Here is a 22,413-nt window from a genome sequence, read left to right as displayed (position 1 = left end):
AAAACAAAAGATAAGAACATAACAGTTGAGCACAGTGATAGTGATTAGCTGCTAAAATTACTTGCAGGGAGGAGGAAAAGAAAAGGAGATACAGAAGAGAACAAGATGAGAGAAAAAGTATGAAAGAACAGGAAGGAAAGAAGAAGAAAACACTCAAAATTCTGTCAAGTTGAATCGAAGTCTCATATCTTCCCTGGAATACTTTGCAACTTGGCTGCAAACCTGCAAATGAGGAGTCAGAAAGAGGGAGTAGGACAAAATCCCAACCCAAAAGAGGAGCTATAAATTAAAGTAACAGAGAGTTTGTGGAAAATAAATACAACTACATGAAGACCTATGGAGAAGAGGGAAAAGGAGATAAAAGGCTTAAGATGGAAAAGGCATGTATGGACTGAATGGGACAGAGCCAATAGATAGGAGGACGAAGACAGGGTCAAGCAAGTGACAGGTACAAAATGTTTATATCCCTTTCCCTCCTTGATTTATAATACATATCTTGATGAAAGGTAGCCAGCAACGTACCAAGTTAGTAGGTGAAGTAGTTGAACCAAACTAACATATTTTACAGTCTCAAATCACTGACGTAACAAAAATGGACAATCGGATGGAATGACCATTACCTACTTGTACTTGCTGTTGTGACTGTCCTATTTATACTAATGTATCTGCACTTAAAAATGGCTTTCAAAACTATTTTTTTCTTTCAAATCACCTCTGCTAAACTTCCTTGTAAAGGTCACACATATCTGCATGCCAAGCCACGTAGTTCCCACAATCACCATGGCATGGATTCACAGAGGCAATTCATTTGAAAAATAAAAGCCACGGTTGGATACAACACTGGTGATTAGAAACACAAGGACTAGGAAAATAAGAAATTAAGTACAAGAAGTACACTGACGTACTGAAGCAAGCACAGCAGAGGGCCACCAAGATGGCCAGGGGCTGGAGCACATGGCTTTCCAGGAGAGGCTGAGGGACCTGGGCTGCTTCTCTTTAGCAGAGGAGGTGAGGAAGGGACTCTAAGGGTGCCTTCAGCTACTGACCGTAGGGTGCAGAGAGGATGGAGAGACTCTTCTCTTAAGTGCACAATGGAAGGACGGAGGGTAACACATTCACCTTGGATGATGGGAAATTTCAACTCGATATAAGGAAACTATTTTACCATGAGGTGGTAAAACACTGGAACTGGAGCACAGAGAAGCTGTGGGATCTCCATCCTTGGAAAACTTCAAAACTCAACTGAACAAGGCCTTGAGCAACCTGCTGTAGCTAGGTCTGATCTGAGCAGAAGGCTGGACTGGATGACCTCTGGAGGTCCCTTCCAACCCACAAGAGTCTGTGCTTCTACATGAGAATCCTTTTTGAGAGTCGGAAATCTTCACAGTTTGGTATAATTTTTAACAAGAAATTAATCTTTCAGCTAAGGATATTAAATAGGTTTTTCCCTTGGTTTCACACAAGAGATCTGACCTTTCACAGGAAATGTGATTATTAGATGAAAACAATGAATCTGTGAGGGTGAAGGTCACATATTTGTCTTTTGAAATAAATTCTTCATGTATTATCTGAGCTGCTCAGTTGCAAATGCACAGGCAGTCATATCACATGGTGATAACACCTTTATTTACAGACTTTAAGGCTTCACTGAAAATGGTGAATAAATGAGTCCATTGGTGAATACATTCACCAATTAACAAGAAGCTGCTGTTTGTCTTCTTTTCTTAGGGTACAATTGATCAAAATTGCATGCTTCATTTAAGCAGAATTCTCTCGTACTTTACCAAAGGGGGAGAGAAAACTTCTTTCAAATAGAGTAGTTTCTTTTCTGATTTATTGAACATCTTTCCAGCCGAATACAAATTAGAAACCTATTCTGTTTTGTGGTGTATAATATGCAGACACTGTTTTAAAAATCAGAGTTAAAATATTTTGAATGTTAATCAGAAATAAACTATAACAAAAAACAGTTGGTGCAACAAGTTATTTCAGGCTTAAACTATACTTCCTTTTATACTTAGTCCACATGTGTATATATACACAGATACAGACACAAACACACCTACATATGTATATTAGACAGTACAAACTGACATGTTAGTGTTAAGACTTTCTGGATGTTAGATCAAGCAGAGGACAGCTATGAACCAGCATGGTCTAATCTGCAATGCAACCAACCTACAGAAAAACTACTTAAAGAGATTTTGCTTTGTGCAGTTATGGAATATAAAAGCTTGAATGCAGTTAGAAAGTATCTAAACAGGGAGCAAAAACCGATGATGACATCTCAGCTCTTTGATGTAGCAGGCAAAGGCAGAGTAAGATGCATTGACTGGAGACTGAAACTAATGAAGTATACACCAGAAACAAGGTGTACCTTTTTAACAGGGATAATTAATCTCTGGAACAATTTAGCTACTACTGTAGTGGATTCTCCACAGTTATTCCAGTTCAGCCACGAGCAAGAATTTGAAAAGAAAATCCTATTGCTTAGGTTACACCAGAGATTAGATGCTGCCTATAATAATCTGGGCAACTTGTACAGTAATGCTTTTCAACTAAAAAAATTATTTTAAGCAAGCTCTGATTGCTTGAAAAGCTTCATGCATTTGTTACAAATGCATGAAGAAATAAATCTCAGCTTTGGAGTATCTGCTTCAAAACAAATGAATCTGCTTAAGCTTACTTTACTGCATCTAACTCTCTCAAATATTCCATACAACAATTCTTAAACACTATCAGTTTTAAACATCAAAAGCATCTACAAAAACATATGTTCACATTTTAGGAGAGCTCTCCTTCGCTGTGAAAAAAACATCTGCAATGCCAACTTGGAGATTTAATGAAAAATGCTCATGGTAAAAAACTAATTCCTGAAGTCATTTCAGGTGTCATTTAAAAATATGCAAAACTAGAACTTATGAAAAACTTGAAAATGAGTTGCCTGGTTCCAAACAGACATTATTCAAGCCTGAGAATGTTTATAGAAAAAAAAGTATTTATTATTTTCATCTTTAATGATTTTTATATTATTCTCATGATAGCTGAACATCTGCCAGTTACAGAAGTTACTCTTGCTTCTGTCTGCTTAAGAACGCCCTTTCTGTAGTTGGTCTTATCCCACTAGGCACCTCCGACAGCAATTTTTAACAACTTCAGAAGTACAACATGTTCAAGGCAAGGTATTCACTGATCAGCGTCTCGGACCCCTGAAAAGAAATGTAACATACTCTCAATAAAAAATGCTAAGTAAGTCACAGGAAAGAGCATGCATGTCTACACTTTCATGAATAGAAACATTTCTGGTATCATAATCATATTCTTCCTAAATCCAGAGGGCATGAGATAGGCTACATAAAAAATAAACAGCTGCTTTTCCACCTGCTTACCTTGAACGACCAATACTTGGCTAAGGAAAAAACATTCTAAAACATAATTAAAAAAAAAAAAGGAAAAAGGAAATCAAGTAACGTTTTAGTCTTCATTTTTAAAACTATGTTAGAGAGCACTCTAGAGACTATTATAACTATAATTTAATCTACAGAATAACTTTAGTCTGTATTAGTTAATTTGAGTATTAAAGTAAAATTATGTGATTTCCCTAATGTCTGCTCAGAAAACATGTTTTTTTAAGCATTCCTTTTTTTTTTTTTTTTTTTTTAAATCTGTCCAAGGAGTCCTTGAATTAGTCACTTCATTATAATTTAAAATCTGTACTACTTTCTAGTAGGGAACACGGAGATAACTGGACTATAAGGAAAAGCTCCTTTAGGGCTAGTGACCTTTAATCAATACCTGTAGGATATTCTTGGCTCACATGCTGTGTAGCATATCTTCTAAAAAGAAAAGTCTCATATGTTCCTTCAAATATTCCAACCACTCTCCAAACATTTCAGCACATAGCAAGCGATAGGAGGTGTTTCTACAATGTTTGCAAAACATATGCGTTACCCCTCAAAATGAAATGTCCTCAAGTTCTGCATCACTGCTCCCATACTGATGTATCTGTCAAATCTAGGCATCAAGATATAATCTATATTGCAATATAATGATTTTTTCCAATATAAGCTAAGTCATAAATTAAGACCAGAATACAAATGGTATAATCACTGTTTTTCCAATCAGAGCAGAGCTTTTTCAGTTCTGCTTATGTCCCCAGCTAAAGAGATTTAAAATTGTCCCACATAGGAAAAACCTAATTTGAAAGTAACCTTAACTGTGCCTGTAAATTAGCTGTTCTCATATGAAAAATGGCATTTAGAGACAAGAAAAGACATTTGCACATATAAATACCTCATCTGCACCTGCAGTTAATGCAATATCTGAGTATTATACATATTTGGAAAACACCAAAGGGGAACAACATGTTTTCATTTACAGATCATCTATAAATCTGAATACTAAAATACTTCTAAAATGTGGGAGTGAAGATTTCAGGAGAATCTGAAGGTTTTATCACAAATCTAAAGTGAACTATTAATCAAATATTTACAACAATTCTGAAGTCCAGCATACTATACCTGCTATTTTAAAAAAATACTCCTTCAAGAGAGCTGCATTTATTAGAATTTATTTTAACATTTAGGTATTTTTGAATTGTGGGTATAGTCAAAGAGGTATTTATGGGATAGAAAGAAGTCAACAGGACAAATCATAAAAAATGTTAGTACTAATACAGTCTAATTCTGCCACCTAGTGACAAACTTTCCTACGTAAATTTTCGAAGGACATTACTATACCTGTCACTAGAAAACACATTCATCTGTAGGAAAAGGACCAAAGCATGCAGCCTTTATAACCGAACCAGCAAACTCTGAATTTTACTACCACCACCACTTCATATTTAGTTCAAAGGAAAGGGAAATAGAGTGTCTCTGTATTGATTTGCGATAGTACCTAAAAAGTGAATAAGTTATCTAAGCATATGGAAAGTATTGGTTTGTTACAAGTGACTCCAGAATTGTCAAGAGCTTATTTGGGAGATACCTAACACGTAAGCAGGGTAAAAGAAAAAAAAAAAAAAACAACAAACAGCCCCAGTGAAGTCAACAGAAGTTGTGCATGTTATCCCTCCATGGACTGACTCTCTCTTTGTAAGAAATCACACCATGATAGATCTGAAGATCTACCTAGAAGAAAGAAGACATGGCAGATTCCTAGGTATGCAATAGCTCTGAAATTACTCACAACTTGCAATGTCCCCTTCTGAAAAAAAATCCACATGCAGTAGAGTAGAAAAACATTCCTTGATAATATTTACAGTAAAAATGGTATTATTCAAGAGATTTATTAATAAAATTACTTTAAATGTTAATAATATAATGCAAAATTCTAATTTTACATTTTACTTTTGCAAAAGATACATTTACAGCAAATATTCAGCATTTCAACCACTCTCAGCTTTAAAATGCTTTACAAATCTGAAGACACTACCACATAAACTTTGTACCTACGTATATATGACTCCATAAGTATACAACATTGGATCTCCTTTCTTCAACTGAGTATTATAACCCTTGTCCTTATGATCTTCTTCTATCTGCTTCTTCTTTTGGGGCCCAAAGCAACTGAATACGGTGGTGTATCACTTCTATAACTGGAGGATGTGTTTTATTGATGGTTCTTTTTCCTAAAAATGAATAAATACTTCAAATCATTACTTTTATAATACAGTTTGTATAAATATTTTCACATGAGAAAATGGATTTTGGACATTCAATAATAAATTAAGTTATTGTTTGATTTAGTACTTGTATCTATAATTGGAGAACCACAAGTACACACAAAAACGATGCACGTATTTTACATCTTTATCTAAGCAACGGAATCAATTAAATTAATCAATTAAATTCACTATTTGATGGAGAAATAGTATCTGAAGTTATTGCATTGGATCACTTTAGAAATCTGCTGTGGCTGCCATACTATCATACTGAGCCTATGCATTCAGTTTTAATGCAGTTTCTGCTTCTCACTATAAATCTTTCTATACACACAGAGCTCCTCTCACCAAATTTCTTTTCAACAAATCTGAGATGCCACATGCCTGCGGGAAGACTTTGGGCTGCTGTATACCAACATGCAGCTCAAGTCACAAAGCAAGCAAATCTAGGAAACAAAAAAAAAAAAAAAAGACCAAAAATTTGGAATAAGAATTCAGAAGTTCCCTTCTATTTTTCTATTTTCTTTTTTTTTTTTTTTAAAAAAAGCATATATATAAAATCTGGACAAAAGAAACATATTGGTATTATAATATATAATGTCAAAAAATAATGTAAATCATCATGCAGGTATGGGTCTACAAAGAGCTGCTTAATTAACCAATAACAGTTCAACCTCAAATACTGAGTTTCCTGACTGTATAAAAGGAAAATCTCTATTTTTGTGATAACACCAAAAAGCAGAGATGGTTGCCCTCCTGCTTTTATAGCCTGGATGACAAAACACGTGGTGGCCTATACTTGCAAAGCACTGCTTTGCAAACACACACCCAAAAAGTGAGGATAACAAAAAATCTGTACGAAGGAATTTTAAATTAGGCAAGACATATTCAGTTAAGACAAACAATTTTAAAACCCAGCCAATATTTTTGTTTCTGGTTAAATTACTTCAAATGACAAAAATCTGGATATAAGAAAGATAATTTTGAAAACAAAATGTGACTCTTGATAAACATGAATATAATAAGAAAAATATATAAATGAGAAAAATATATAAATGAGAAAAATCAGTCTGAATGGTGAAAAGAGACAAGAAAATTTGGCATTACAGATCTTCAGGGACAACAAGATTGCATAAAAATGGCAGAAGAGTGGAAGATGGATTTCCAATGATAAAATGAGGAAAAACTTTGATTTTGCAAATGATTAGGATGTCTGGCAGTCAGGCTGGGAAGAAAGTATTTCTTAAAAAGCCAGCAGATGACAGAGTCAAACTCTGAAAACACACACACAAACTTGAGGAGCTAGGAGGCCCAATGATATCGACACTTGCAGTTGACTCCTAAAAATGTCATTTTTACATAAATTTCCTTTCATAAAGGAATAAAAGCAAGTTCTACAGGTGCCAGTAACATAAATATTATCTGAACTCCACACAAATATCGCAAGGTTTCCTTAAGGAAAGGAAACACAAAGCTGTGAATGGAGTAACCTTAAAAAATTTAATTGCTCTTCAGTTATGTTTTAAAACATGGCAAGATATACTTATTGGTTTGAAGCAACTATGAGAAAGCCAATAGTGTTTTCTGTGAGCTATACTACACTGTACCAAAACAGTATGAATACTGTATTTTTTAAGCCAATGAGTAACATGTCGTGTTTCATTCATCAAAAAACACTCATCATTTATTCTCCCTCTGATTCATACTATTCTGCATTCATTCCAGATAAGCCTATGTAAGCTAAATGTCTACTAAACTACTTCTCTTATGACAAAAATACCTTACAAAGATATTCTCAACATGTTATTAGTTAATTACACCCCTTGATTGTAAAACTGGTAATAGTTTTGTACAACATGGTAACCAACAGAAGCTGTGGGCTTAGGTAGAAAGTAACTAGGTTCAGCAACATCCATACAGCATAAATAATTGTTTTAATGTTCTCCATCCAGGTGGTACAAATGCTTCAAGCAAGTTTTTACATCCTCTCTGTGTAAGATATCCCTTTTTCAGGGCACATTGCCTTTCAACATACAGTCTGAATTATTACAGTGTCTAAATTTGCTCATGTTAGAAGGAGCTGAGCTATCTTGGTACGTACCTGCTCTTTTGATAAAATGGTTTCATTTCCCTGAAGAAAAGTTGTGTCTCATTGCAAAGCCATGAAGCAACATCTAATTTGAAGGAAAGTCCTCTAAGCTTCCTGCACCACTATACTTTTACACATTGTCAACTACAATTTGTGTAGTTTCCAAAGGCATGAAAAGGAGAATAGTGTATTAGCAAACACAAGCCTTCAAGACTTACTACCACCTTCAGAAATCCTAAAAACCAGAAAAGGAGCAACCTTGTACTAGAGGGCCTGAGGTCTCCACCCAGGTAAGGTCTTTGGCCAAAGAAGCCTTCAGAAAGAGTTGGGGATCACGTAATCCAATGCCTGTTTTATGGTTACATTTCTGCTGCCAACCTGTCTAGGTAACTAGGTCCTACTCAAAGGAATTAAAAAATGCAAACATTTCCTGAATGATTTTAAAATCCCATCTTACCTGTGTTTATTTTTGGAGCACAGAGAAACAGTATAAACAAATGATTTATCAGAAGTAAGTCTATATTCCCCCACTCAGAGAATCATAGAATCATTTAGGTTGGAAAAGACCTTTAAGATCATCCAGTCCAACTGTTACTCCCACCTATCATTTTTCTGCAGCTGGAATAACAAAATTTTACTAGAACAGTGAGACTATTTTTCTTCAAAGTTAACATAAAACATTTATATCTGTTTGTGTATATATATTATACACACACATACTGCATTTCTATTACTATATACATACATCTATCTTTTCCATTTCATGATTTGTTCTCCCTTAAATCTCATTTCTCTAAATGAAGAGAAAATACTATCTTTGTTGGCAATAGTTAATGTTGAATTAGCTAAATCTCTGTCCACTGGATACATTTTAGCAATAGCAAATACTGTCCTGTAACTATTGCTATGCATAAGACAATTTTAATCGCTAATCAAGAATTTGCATGTTATTAAAAATATTACATCTGTAAAGAATGAAAAAAAATCTTGCCATTTTGATCAAGGAAATCACATTTTCCACGGACAATGAAAGTCTCAGAGTTTTCTGTACTTTAAACCCACTGAATAATAATAAGGGCAGGAGAAAGAAGTCAATTTTAGTCCATTTTGGGCACTCTCCTCAGCAGCCTCTGTAAGCACAATTCGAATTTTGGCCCTGGGCACAAAGCAAAGCAAGCTGGATGCAACGCCATTGCTCCTGCTCCAGAGGTCAGAAATTATACATTAAGGGGGGAGAGGGGCTGAAGGATGTTTGTGTGGTTTGGGTTTTTTTACCTCAAATTATTACAGAATCTGATCACTGGATTCCCCACCTAAGAAACCAAAGCTTGCCTGCACGCAGATTTCAATGAGTATGATTTTACTGCTTATTTCTGAAAAGCTTTCCCTACCACCACTTAACTTGAATCACATTTGTCTCACTTCACTCTCATTTCATCAAACATGCATTCCTCTTCATTAAGCAGGAAAGCATATACTACACAGTGCTTAGTATTAGATATATTTTACCTACAGGAAAAAGAAACAAACAAAAAAAACCCCTTCTCTATACCTTGCTAGAGCCAGGACTGTGATATATTGCCCACTTGTACAAGATTGTTCGTAACGATTTATTCAGTAAAGGCCGTGACTGAGAGTAACTGAAAAGAAAGAGCATAGAAATAATGAGTAGGTGAATTTGAATATTCAACAGTTCATTCAAAGCTCATGAAAACATGTGTAGTTCTTAAAAATAAATAATACCATTTAGTCCATCCAGTTACATTCTGACGTGTAAAACAAAATACTACCCTTACGCACCTATAAAAGGCAAAGATACTATATTTGCCTCCCCTTTCAGAGGGTCTAAAAAAATTTGTAATTGAAGTATTTATTATTATAACAGATACCAGATTTCATTATCACAACCATATAGCCCTTCCTAACATATTGCAAAAAGGCTCTAATGCTGCAGTTTGCTTTAGCACTATCAAGGGAAAAAGTCAAAGTTATCTTTCTGGAAACTTTCAGAGTTAAAGTGAAATAAAAGGTGAAATTTACTCAGTAGAAACAACATAGTTACTGAGAACATAAAGAAAACATAATAAAGCGGGTATTTTTCTTAATTCACATGTAAAATTATATTTGCTTTCTTCTACAGAGGTAAACAGAAATTCAGGATCAAGAGATCACTTATTATCTAACATTTACTTTTTTTGCTTGTATCTGAAAACTACAACAAAGTTTGACCCCACATAAAGGGTTACTCTACCTTGAGAAAATAAGCTACATTTCCATAATTCTTTTAACCACACGTGTCTCACAGATACAGTAACAACATTTTCTGGAAGAAAATTTGGCTTGATTTATACCAATGGCAAAATTCCCATTAAATTCAAAGGCCAAACATTTAGTTCTGCATCTGTAATGAAGCAGACATTCATACTAAATATTATCTGCATATACAACAACAAGAAGGACTTGATTTAGCAGAGTATAGCCCTGCCAATTCACATTGACTTCCCTAATATTTTGGCTTGAATAATGACTGTAGGGTAAAAGCCAAAGAATGAAGACTGACTCCATTTATATCCGCAACAAAACTCCTACGGACTGATTAGGGTAGGAATATTGTAACACCTCAGGCAAAATCAGTGCAAAATGGTGGCCAAACCAATGACATGGGATTTTCAGGTTTTAAGTCGTCGAGCACGGCATTACAAGAGCTCTGTAATGCAACCCCACAGTGCCGGTGACCAAATGCAGCTGAGAGGCACTGAGCCAGGGCAGTGTCACATGAAAACAATCTCCTAATGTCAAAACAAAACAAACTTTTATTTCAGAGCACATTGATCCTTGCCAGTTCCCAGTGACAGTAAATGTGTGAGCAGCAGAAAACAGCCATGTCAACTCCAGCTCAGTTCAAACAGTACTGGGAAAAAAATATTCAACCCCAGCATGCAAAGTCGATCTTTCATAAAGGCAAAGTTCTCATCCTTTTGCCTCGGTTTTTTATTTGCAGTACTGCAGCATTGTGTTTTGCAGGAGCGCAGTATTCATTATCACAAGGCATCCTTAATATGCAACATTTTCACATCTCATGCTTCATTGAATAAGTTATTAAGTTACAGCTTCCTTAAAAGTTAGTAAGGATAAACAAGTACTAATAAATGAAAATTTTTGGAACGTGAAACAAATCAATAAAATTTGTACTTACAAAAACGTACCCACAAAATACTATTTCTTTTTATATTAAGAAATAAACTAGATTAACTTCATGTATGCTTTTTCCATTTTGCATGATCTAAAGCATCAGAAATCCATACCCACAGAGAAAGGAATAGATCTCTGTGTAAGGAAAGGCAGACACCTGTGACATAAAAACACTTGGGGGAGGTGTGTGCAATGTATTTTATTAGGCAAATATAAAAAATAGCCACATCAATCAAATCCTAAAGAGGCAGTTGGAGTATCTTAGAATACAGAAAATTAATTCTAGAGTAAACAGACTTCTCATCCCATCATCCATCAAAGTAGCAATGACCACTCTAAAAGTTTCATGCTTGCTGCCAAAAGTTGTAAAGAAAACTGAAGCCGTGAATTCACAAAACAACTGCTCAGCCACAGTCTGCTGACACAGCAGGTCCACTCGTCTCTGCAGTAACCTCTTCTAGAGTTGGAAGCATCTGATTTTGGGTTAGGTAATTTGAAGAACCTGTAAAACTCGTTCTCCAACTCTTTGGGTTAAGTGATGGCTCCTTTTCATCAACTGCAAAAACCTGCCGACTGCCGGGTGACTAAAGGTTTGCCTTCCACTTGATCCCTTGTCAGCTGCCCATAAATCTATCACCACTACTATTTACCACTATCTGTAAATGCTTCACCTTCTTCATTTTCCATTACATTGCACACCTTTCTCTTGCATTGCTCAACGTCCCCTCCATGTGCTTCACTTTACCTCCCCAAAATCCAGAAATTCATGTTACGCGCCATGAAAATATTTCAGCCTTCTCATTCAAAGAAAAACATAACCACATCACTAATACTTTCACATAGTCCCCAACTTGTTCTAAGAGACTTTCCAGAGAAAATTTTTCATCAGTTTATAAAGCAAAAGCACTCTTTGAGAAACAGCCTAATGTTTCTCTATTCCCCACGCTGCTACAGCACTAGATTTTGTTGCCGCCCCATCAGACATTTTGGCCCCTACCCAAACTTCTTGTCTGTAGTTCCTGTCATCTGGAACAAACTGTACTAATACTGTCTAGCTGACTCTTCATCTCATTTCAAATCCAAGTTCAAAATATGCTTTATTCTCATCCCTATGAATTAGGGAATTCCTAATCCTATTTCTTCCTCCTCCTCCTCCTGCTGTTCCAGCTCTGGAAAGCGTTAAGTCTACAATATGCATGAATATTATACTAATTACTTGAAAAGAGAATGCTGGTCTTGTTTTTCTAAACAACATAAAGAGAATAGAAAACAGATGAAGATATCCCATTAGGTTAATAATAAATAATAAATTCCATTTAGGAAATAATAAATAAAATTCCATTTAGGCGTCCTATCATCTGTCTTCTTAAGATGTCTTGGTGTTTAAATAACATTTAAAGCTATTCTCTAAAACAGCTCAGGAAAAAAAGTACTTGCAAAAGATACATATAAGTACTAGTTTGCTTTTAATATCATGATCCAAATGAAGAACAAACAAATAGATCTGATGCCTGGCTGACAGTCTTGTGGATAATGTCCTAACACAGCTATACTACAGATAATGAGATAGCCAATGGTTTTATTAAGCAAATGGTGATGATAAATACAGTAATATACAAGAAAACATGTTTCGAGTTTTTTGTTTTTTTTTTTTTAATTGTGAAAGTTAGGGGCATTCAGCCTGTGTCCCATACCAAGCCAGCCCATCCCACAGTCCTCTCCTGGAGATGACCTGGGGACACAGGGCTCTGGCAGTAACCTCCCAACCTCTTTCCTCACCATCTTCTTCCCACCACCCGTCACAGCAATGAACATGCTCATCAGTCTCAGCAAAATCCCAGCAGCTCTAGGTTTGCTCAGCAGGTGTTAATTGCAGTACTAACGGGAGCCTAATGCCTGTTACTCCACATGAACAAAATGCCAGGTCTTTCCAAAAGTACTGTTCAGGCTTAAATGGTACATAAATTAATCTTACGTATCCTTATCTACAAAAGGATAACAGATATCACTAACGAAAAATCATCAAAATTGCTCCTGCTACTGATTTGGGATGGGTAGGATATGGAACAATTAATAAAATACTGAATCTGTATATTTAATTTACTTTTTCTCCTTTTAAAAATAAAACTTACTTAAACTTCATGACAGTTTATGACAAACTATATTAAGCCCTGAACTCACTGTAACCCACTGGTAGAAATAATACTCAAACAGTTTACATTTATTGCCACTACTGAACTGAGCAGTCACTGCACTGTACCCAGAGCCTGCTGGAATGATAACACAGCTTCTGACCGTTGAAGCCTCCATGTGAAAAGAGAATATTTTCTTGATTTGAGTCTTATAGGATTATACTAATCTGAAACCATCCTCTCAAGTCACTAGCTATTGGGACACACTTTCTTTTCTTAATACATCTGATTGGAATTTTAAAATATTATATTTTGTTATTATTTTCAATATTATTGTATATGTAAAACAATTACATTGTGATTTTTAAGTGAATTCCAATTTAAAGCCACAATTAGCAAACAAGGAAAAAAAAACAAGAAGTGTCTTACATACTTTTACTTCACGTTCACTAAATGTGAAAATGATGAAAATAAATGTGAAAATTATGAATCTCAAAAACAATCAAGTATATTGCTTACACATGCACAATTTCAGCTCTAAACCCATAACATTCTCATTCAACACTGGGCAACCAGTGAGTTAAAACTAGATATTTTTTTTTTGCTGACTCGAAACACTTTGTTCTAAACCAATCTATCACTGGCTGTCAGTACTTTTAAGAGCAAAACTAGTAATATTTTACCAGACAACAAAACCTTAAGTGGAAATTAAAACACAATAGAAGCGTAACTCATCTGTACTGCTACAGTCTCTCTTATATAATGGAAATTCTCTATTTTAGTTTTACATTTTGCTCAATAAACAGTAATACAGTTACAGTATAACCAAGGTTAAATGTTGCTGTCAGCAGGCCAACAGAGAAGCTAACAGAGTCTTCATATGAGAGGGGTTTTTTTCCACATTTGTTTGCTGTCTGTTGGCCAGGCACCAAGCTTTCGTATTCATAGGAGTATAAAAAGCAACCAAAGAAAAAAACTAAATTGCTGCAGAGACTATTAAAGTGTCATTTTTAGTAATAGGACTCCATAAATCGTGGTGAAGTTCTCACCTCCAGGTTCTACTAGTGCTTGGCACTGCCTCCCCCTGCAATCAGCTCCAGGGGATTTATGCCTACAGGTTACTGGTTCAGCTTTCATTACACACAAGGAGACCCCCGTCTCTGTCCCCTGTCCTACTTTTATCACAGAAAAGCTCTTCAATGAGGATTTAACATGCGCCAAAATCTAGCTATTGCCCAAGCCTCCTACTTGCAACACCTGCCTTGGCAGGCTGGCTGCCCTTGGGAATGGTGGCACCACAGCATTGTGGATGATGAGCTGGAGGTCCAGGGGACACCTGGGCTCCTCCTTTTCCTGGACATGGTCGTGGCCCCGGAGTCCCACAACTGAGGCCACCAGCCTCAGGCCACGGGAAACCAGAGGTGGCTTAGCAGGGTAATCCAGTCCCACAGAATAAACTAAGCTATCTGGGTGGGTAAAACAGAAAGATGTCTACTTTTGGAGGCCATCTGTCTTCTGAACTGCATTGGCTCCATATAACCCTCATTTGGTCTCATTAAGAAAAAACAAAGTGTTCAAACAGATGACAGCTCCTGGTCTGAAGTGCAGGGGAGGAAGTGGGTGTTGTACCAGGCACACAAATAGTAAGACGTTACCAGCATACATCTTTTTTTATGTTAAAAGGGAAAATTAGCAACGCCTTGAGGAAAAATGTAGTTCAAGATTAGGAATAGCCCCTCCACTTTCAGCTGCAAAGATGCAGTTCCACGTGCCGGTGGACATACACACGAGTGCTGGAGGGATTTGGCATCAAAAGATTTTATGCTGGAAAATAGGATGGAAAGAGGAACTATTCTTGACAGCATCTGCTGGTTCTCTATTCTAACAAGAATAAACTATAATTTCGCTTTTTAAAATGTGATATACTTCACATTCATATTTCATAGGCTTCTTCTGCTCCATTATAAAGTAAATTTAATCTGAAACTCTATTTAAACAACGTTCTTGGGGAAAAAAGAAGTAACACCCTTAAATTCCCATTGCTATTGCAAACTATTGCTGCCAAAATGGGGGAAGAAAAATGAAACAGAGAAGAAAGTACATTGTAATACCGTTGATATTACAAATCCAAATTCTGTACAAATTACACACAGAAAATCCTCCTCCTCTGACAGATTTAATAGCAAAGCTGCAAAGAGTACCTATATATTAACAAGGCTTTATTAAAGATACAGAATATGTTCTGTGGTATTTACTGCTTTCCTACAGCACATTATCATAAGCACTTGCACAACAACATATAATTTAAATCAATAGCAAAGTTCTCACTGATATCTTTGAAAGCAGCTTATACCCTAATTTACTAAAAGCATTCATCTGCAGCAAGTGTTTCTGTTATTTATTAGAATTAATTAAATCCTTCTGTATTATGTTAAAAAGTATATCTTGTAAATCCTCAAGGGCCTGCTATAATGACAGCAATCAGAAGAGATGATCAAGAAGCCTTGTATCAGAAAAGGGTGCAACACTCCAAAGGGAAGAAGAGATCTTGCCAAAGAGCAAAGCCAAAGCCAAGAACACCTGCAGTGGCACTACAGGAGACATCCAACAGAATGGTCAAAAGCAGGTGGAGTGACAGGGACCAGGACAGAACAGACAGACATCATGAGGTCAAAATCAAGGACTGAAAGAGGCAAGATCAGAAACCAGTACTCTGGAAGAAAATGGCAGAGCTAGAGCAATGAGGCATAGCGAGCAGCAAAGAGCTACTGCTTGGATGTCTTAATTTGCAACGGCAATGCTCAATCACGGTCCTAGCCCAGTGTTTGGCTGTGCTCCTTAGACTCCTCGATTGCCAGAGAAGCTGGCTGCAGAGAGCTGTTGGGCTGATGCTCCAGGAAGAGGCTCAAAGTACTCAATCAGATACCTGGCTGAAGATCAGGATAAAACTGTTACACGGCCCATTTTAGCAAAGATAAATAATGTAAACCAGTTAACAACCTGTCGTGTTAAAACATTCATGATCATGAAAGGAATATTCGTTTCATAATATGTGGCTTTCAAATAGCAAACATTCTTCTTGATTTGGTAACTTACTTAAATTTGCTCTCTTCCATTACAGGTACCAAAAAAATGGCTGTGGTATGACCATTCAAATTTGTTCAATGAACCAGAAAATACCGCTGCCCGGTTCTCATGTTTTGAAGAAAACAAGCCTGTACTGCAATTGAGGAAAGCAGAGAGCACATACTGCTACTGCTGCTAAGCATACGAAAAACAAGCAAAATGCAGGATAATAGCAATTCACCTGTTTGCTTCATGTCACTTTAAGCTGAATTTCACAAAAAACAGCCTCCGTAGGATTGTGCTCTGTCAGTCCCCTCACGACATTTATGCCTTATTGACTGATTTCAACCGCATCTGTGAGAGGCAGAGATCTCAATGGTAGTGAGTTTGCAACAATAAATAGGAAGGATGTAACAGAAAATGAGATAAAATATTAGTCATCAAGGGATCCACTAAGATCAAAGGAAAAGTGACTTCCAACTTCAGCTGAATGTGACATAATTCAGTGTTCATTCACAGATATCATGATACATCATCCTGTCATCTTCACAGGTATCAGGCACATCCCCACTGATGGTTAGTCTGAAGCATATTTTGCAGAACTGTAATGCCAGAGAGTGGGCAGATAAATCACCTGGTCCTTTTGCCTTTCAGAGATGCTCCTCCAGAAGATCACGTTTGGTTTTGGCCCTCAAACTGGGCAGTCTGTCAGTCTTTGCTGCCAGCCAGTCTAAGTGCCAATAATCAGCCTGTTTTGTGAGCAGCATATAATTAAACTTATCTCATTTGGATTGAGATATTCAGACTGCTGAACAAAAGATCTTCTCCTACTTCTCTTTGTTGGTTTTCTATGCTGCTGTCATCAGGAAATGCATTAATAGCATTGTAGCCAGTATGGTCCAAAGCTATGAAACAAGAAACATTTGTAAGAGGAGGCAATAACTTTTATTATATTACTTCGCGCAGAAAAAGCTTGATACAGAAAAAGCACACGAGCATTGTGCTCATAGTCTGTTCACCGAGACATTATCAATATCATTGTTCAAGGAGACTTGCCTCTGGAACTGAAATAAAAAAATGTTATTTAATATTTGTGTTACAGTACAGATCAGTCAAGATTAGGAGACTCTATTTTGTTACTTTTGAGTCCCAAGAGTTGGAGTTACATTACGTCAGTAATTTGTTCTTCCCTCATCTTTCAAGGCCACTTCTGTTGCCCTTGAAGGATTAGAATTGGCATCTCTCTCCTTTTTTTAAAATATGAAGTATATTTTAGATTTTTAATTACGGCAAAGGCTGCTAAAGCCTTGTAAGATTTCCAAGTTAATACACAGAGTATATAAAAAGACTCTTTAGTAGTCTGACTTTCTAAAACACTGCAAATAACATAAAATAAAAATACTGGCTCTTCCTGACGGATGCTTTCACGCAGCAGTTACCTCCGGTTAACTGAACGCTCGCAGCCCCTGCACTGTTTTTGCTGCACCCAGGGGTGAACCCCATTGTGCCGGGATTAGCCGGCCACATGACCATCTCTGCAATCACAATAATCGCCCCGTAGCCTCCTATTCACGGCAGCCGGGGCACAGGCGGGAGCAATAAAGGTCAGGCTCAGCGTGCTCTTTCCCAATTATTCTCCAGCCTGGCTGAGCAGTAGCAGACAAGAGCACGAGCAAACACACCGGCTGGTACTCATAGTCTGGCTTTAACATGCTACTAAAGTGCAAAAGCTACTTAGCTTCTGTTTAACATCTTTTGGTTTAATCACCTCTACTTTGAAGAGTTTGGACAATTTTTAAAATATATTTTCTCAAGGCTCAGTTGGGTTATTAAACCACTTGAAGTGACAAGCAAACCACAAGAAGGCGGCTGGACACCAAGACTGAACTTTTAAACTGAAGAGCTGGGAAATACTAAATCCTGAAGCAAGCAGAAATGGATTTCCTTGGGGTTAGGGGACCTGAATGATCAATCAATACAAAGGACTCCTTCCATTACTAATGTGTTTTTGGAGTAACATATGTAAGAAAAATGGAGTTTTTAACCTTTTCTCCAGAGATCCACTGCTTTTCAGAACTACTTGACTGCAGTGATGGTGATGAAGAGGAAATACTAGTATGTGGAGAAGATTTAGAGATTAATCCTTTCGATGGCTTGCCTTACTCTTCCCGTTATTATAAACTTATGAAAGAAAGAGAAGAACTTCCAGTATGGAAAGAGAAACATACTTTTATGGAAAGTTTGCTTCATAATCAAATTGTGATTGTGTCAGGAGATGCTAAGACTGGCAAGAGCTCCCAGGTCAGTACAAGTTACTTGGTTGGGGTTTTTATATTATTTTTAGAACATTTAATGTTGTACACTTTTCAGAGTTACTATTACATTTTACTAATATTACATATTTTTAAAACAGAAAAAACTTTTCAATGAATTTACTATTCACTGCTGTTGCCCTTTATTTATATTAGGCACATCAATATCCAGATTTATATTACACTAGTATCTGGTTTCTGTTAGTAGTGGACTGTTGCTATGTTGAGTGCTGTATGGTATTGCAATATAATAACATCTAGTTCTGAAGAGTTCAGCTGCGGTGTACGCACACATAGTTGTATTGAGTTTAGCAGTTCTCCGTGTAGAAACAGATGTGCAGCCATCTATTGTAATCTTAGGTATTAAGGCCAGAGAGGGAAAGTGAAATACACTTTCAAGGTGACAAAATATTAATGCAGTCAAATACAGATGTAAAATATATATATATAAAAGCATACATTTAAATAACTTCCTTCAAATATTCACAAATAATTGACACTTACTTTACGTTTGTTCATTACAAGCCATTTTTACTTCGTTGATGATGTCTTTTAGGCTTCAGGGTAAGTTGAGCACTGAAGAGTAAGACTTCTCAGACTGATTGTCTAACACAGTGTCATAAACAACTAACAAAAATCTCAAACTACAACTTTTTTTGTACTAAATTTAAAAATACCAAGCCCTTTCTGAACACTGGAGACCACATGCATTAACTACTATAGTTTAAAATTCAGAAGCAAATATACACATAAGCTTAGAAAAATTCTGTACAAAATTTCCTTGTATCTATCAGTATGTGCACTGTAAATTATTGCTTTGTTTGTATATCACAACATCGCATCTCAACTTGAAAAACTATGAACTATATATTTTAAAATGTATTACAGAATGCATCAGCTAAAATCCTTCCCTACTGAAATTACAGGTGTATTTCTACTATCTTCAGAGAGGCCAGGGCTAAGTGTAAAATACTTCAGGACTTATTTCAGATTGCTTTATTATTTTGTCAATAAACCATTCCTCCTACATTTGGCTGGCTGCTACTCTGTTCCACTGGAACCCCCTCCCTAATATTGACTAAACTTGTCATTTTATCCTCTTTTTGTCCATCATCACATTGAATGCCCACGGGAAATGGTAGACTTTGCAATGCCTATGTTGGATTCAATGTACATTCTTACTTGGAAAGCGTGTTTTGGTTCTGACTAGTGCTATATCAGGAAAGAAATACAGTGGATTTGCAGGCAGGTCACAAGAGACAGTGAAAAAGTTCTCAGGGAATGAAGGATTGAAATCAGTAGGGCTGTTTCTCAGGGAGAAGTAATGGTCTTTGCCTCACTTCAGCCAAAAGCAAATGCTTTTTCCAAGAATACACAATTACTTTACAGAACTCATGTTAAAATACATCACTGAAGCCAAGATCTCAGTTGATTCTAAACACATAAATATCCACTAGGACTATCAAATTTTGTTGTAATAATACATAACAACCTAACTCTGTTACCCTGGTAAGCAGAGAAGAATTTTCAAGTAGGTGTTTTAAGCCAAAACATGATTGTTTATGACTGGGATCAGGAGAAAACTTTCCTGCAGGTAAAGATGTAGGATAATTACTGTTGCAGGGCATCTCATATCTGCCAGAGACATTAATGCTGGGCACTGCTAGAGATCACATACTGAACTAGAGACATCATACTTCTAATTGAAAATTCCTATGTTCCTATAAAAAGGATACACACCCACCTGGTGCCTGGAATATTTTTTGGAGTGCACAGTCTTTACCCCTTGTTATTGACTGTAATTTATACAAAACAAACTTTGCATAATAATAAACTACTTGGTAAGAAATATTAGCTTTTTAAATTGTCCTTAAACAAGTTTAATAAGATGTAACACATTGCTGGCTGCTTTTTAAACATTTTTAGAAATGTAAATAATCATACAGAAATAAACAAATCCTTTACTTAACATATATAAACTAGGTGCATCAGTTTATATATGTTAAGTAAAGGATTTGAAATCTAATATTTTCACTAAAATAATATTTATAATGTAATTTTACTTTCTCATGACAATAACACATTAACACTTTCTAGTGTTGATTTTCTACTGTAAATATATAAATTAGAGAGCTACTGCACAAGTTTCTGGAGCAGTTCAGTTTCAGTTATCTTTGTTTACAGAGTAATTAATCTGAAATGCCATATATTTACTGTGGCATTTGTCAGTTTGAAATCCTCTTCTTCCTGGAACGTTTCTCATGTCAAGCACCTGAATATGACATAGCATGGGCAGGTTTACTGCTGAGCCATCTGAGAAGCCCCTGACAACAACTGCACTAACATTGTTGGATCAGTCAGGAGATGCGTAAGAGTGATACTGCCAGTGTTACCTGCTCCCCCGAGGCCAGTTCTGTTCGTTCTGCAATATATTCAAATTAATCTGAGTCCAGCTGAGAAATTCCCAAGTAAACCTTCTAGCCCATGTCACTCCAACTCTTGACTACTTAAGAGATTCAGGGTCTTGACATTTATCAAGGCAGATAATTTCTGTGTCAGATGCAGCTCATCCGTCACTAGTCAGGCAGAGAGTAAGCAGCAGGTACTCAGGTTGATTTAGTTCTTCCACACTGTCTACTTCTTTTGCATTACAGTCTCTGCTAAAGGTGTTAAATACCAAATATGTCTGTTTTCTTATTTACTTACAGATTCCTCAGTGGTGTGCCGAGTATTGCCTTTCTGTCCACTATCAACACGGTGTAGTCGTATGCACCCAGGTACACAAGCAGACAGCGGTGTGGCTGGCACTGCGTGTAGCTGATGAAATGGATGTCAATGTTGGTCATGAAGTGGGGTATTTCGTCCCATTTGAAAGCTGCTGTACAACAGAAACTATCCTGAGGTTTGTGTGTTTGGTTTTTAATGCCTTCAAACTAATACGTAGCTTACAGTTCTTTGCAAATGCAAAAGTTTGCAGCTGACAGCACTCCAGTCCTCAGCTCTTCATTGCACCGCTCCAGTAACGTGGTCAGGACAGATAACGTAACAACCGTGGCAGAATATTGCTATAGTTGCGAAAGATTTTTGCATACAGTATGAAAACAAAAAAACCAATACTGCTTTATAAAGTTGCATAAAATATTTTAAAATGCAGATACTGGAAATTTTGTAATTAATCAATAAGCTGTAACAGGCTTGAAGGAGGTATTCTGTGCTAAATTGTAGTAGATATATAAGCGGGCAAGGTTACAGTCTGTGCAAAACTTCATTAAGCATCTCAGTAACCTCCATACCATTCTACTTTTTCTTTCTCTGTTTTCCAGTATGAGTGTTCATTACCATAAAAGAACATGGGATAATCTATCTCAAAGTAAAGCTGAAATTTAAAAGCAATCAAAAATCATGGCTAGAAAAGGGTATATTCAGTTACAAAAGAAAAAAGCATTTAGGAGGATTTTTAAAAGATAAGAAATGCACTTAATGTATTAAATATAGGCAGGTGACAGCAGCAACACAGGGATTCAGATTTTGAGCTGCTCTGAAAGTTAGGAGAGTTATTTTCTCTGGTTCCGTAATATGGCAGGCACAAACCATAAAATCTAGATCATAAGCCTTTTTCCCAGCCACTGATTTCCAATGGAGAAGAGCATACTCACCACTTCTGAAAATCAAGTTCAACCGCTCTTCCTTTTGCGTGCCCTTTGTCTTTCACGGAGAACTCTGTAAACCTCATCCTGCAGCACATCTTCCTGCCGCTGCTCCTGATGTGAAAGGGAAATGAATCCTATCCTCTCACACATCGAAGTCTGGTTCAAAATTCAAAGTCCTGCTGAGCAACACAGCAAAAAATAATATCCTTTTAAAAAATTTCCGTAGCAGGAATAATAGGGATAAAAGTGAGGAGGGCCTTACGGTATGAATTAATCTCTCATCTTGGTTCTGGCACTGCCTCAAGTGCGT

The 22,413-nt window shown here is 36.5% G+C and overlaps 1 protein-coding gene and 1 long non-coding RNA gene across 2 annotated transcripts in view; one reads left to right on the top strand and one right to left on the bottom strand.

Annotated features, from left to right (window-relative positions):
• Positions 1 to 2,916: 2,916 nt before the first annotated feature.
• LOC142084489 (uncharacterized) overlaps positions 2,917 to 22,413 on the bottom strand; it is a 24,032-nt gene continuing 4,535 nt past the window's right edge. The window contains exons 2-8 of the long non-coding RNA XR_012674382.1: positions 22,110 to 22,279; positions 21,160 to 21,328; positions 16,776 to 17,046; positions 16,383 to 16,495; positions 9,304 to 9,391; positions 5,454 to 5,629; positions 2,917 to 3,209 (exon numbers count right to left, since the gene is read on the bottom strand). This is a non-coding gene — a long non-coding RNA (uncharacterized LOC142084489). The remainder of the gene's footprint in view (positions 3,210 to 5,453; positions 5,630 to 9,303; positions 9,392 to 16,382; positions 16,496 to 16,775; positions 17,047 to 21,159; positions 21,329 to 22,109; positions 22,280 to 22,413) is intronic.
• The window catches only part of DHX32 (DEAH-box helicase 32 (putative)), a 26,607-nt gene continuing 22,213 nt past the window's right edge, over positions 18,020 to 22,413 (top strand). The window contains exons 1-2 of the mRNA XM_075155285.1: positions 18,020 to 18,442; positions 21,162 to 21,355. Coding sequence (XP_075011386.1) covers positions 18,173 to 18,442; positions 21,162 to 21,355 — 464 coding nt within the window. The 5' untranslated portion in view covers positions 18,020 to 18,172. The remainder of the gene's footprint in view (positions 18,443 to 21,161; positions 21,356 to 22,413) is intronic.

Source organism: Calonectris borealis, chromosome 7 (genome assembly GCF_964195595.1).
Source record: "Calonectris borealis chromosome 7, bCalBor7.hap1.2, whole genome shotgun sequence".
NCBI lineage: Eukaryota > Metazoa > Chordata > Aves > Procellariiformes > Procellariidae > Calonectris > Calonectris borealis.
The sequence above is the reverse complement of the archived record's forward strand: the minus strand, read 5'-3'. Positions and strand labels throughout refer to the sequence as shown.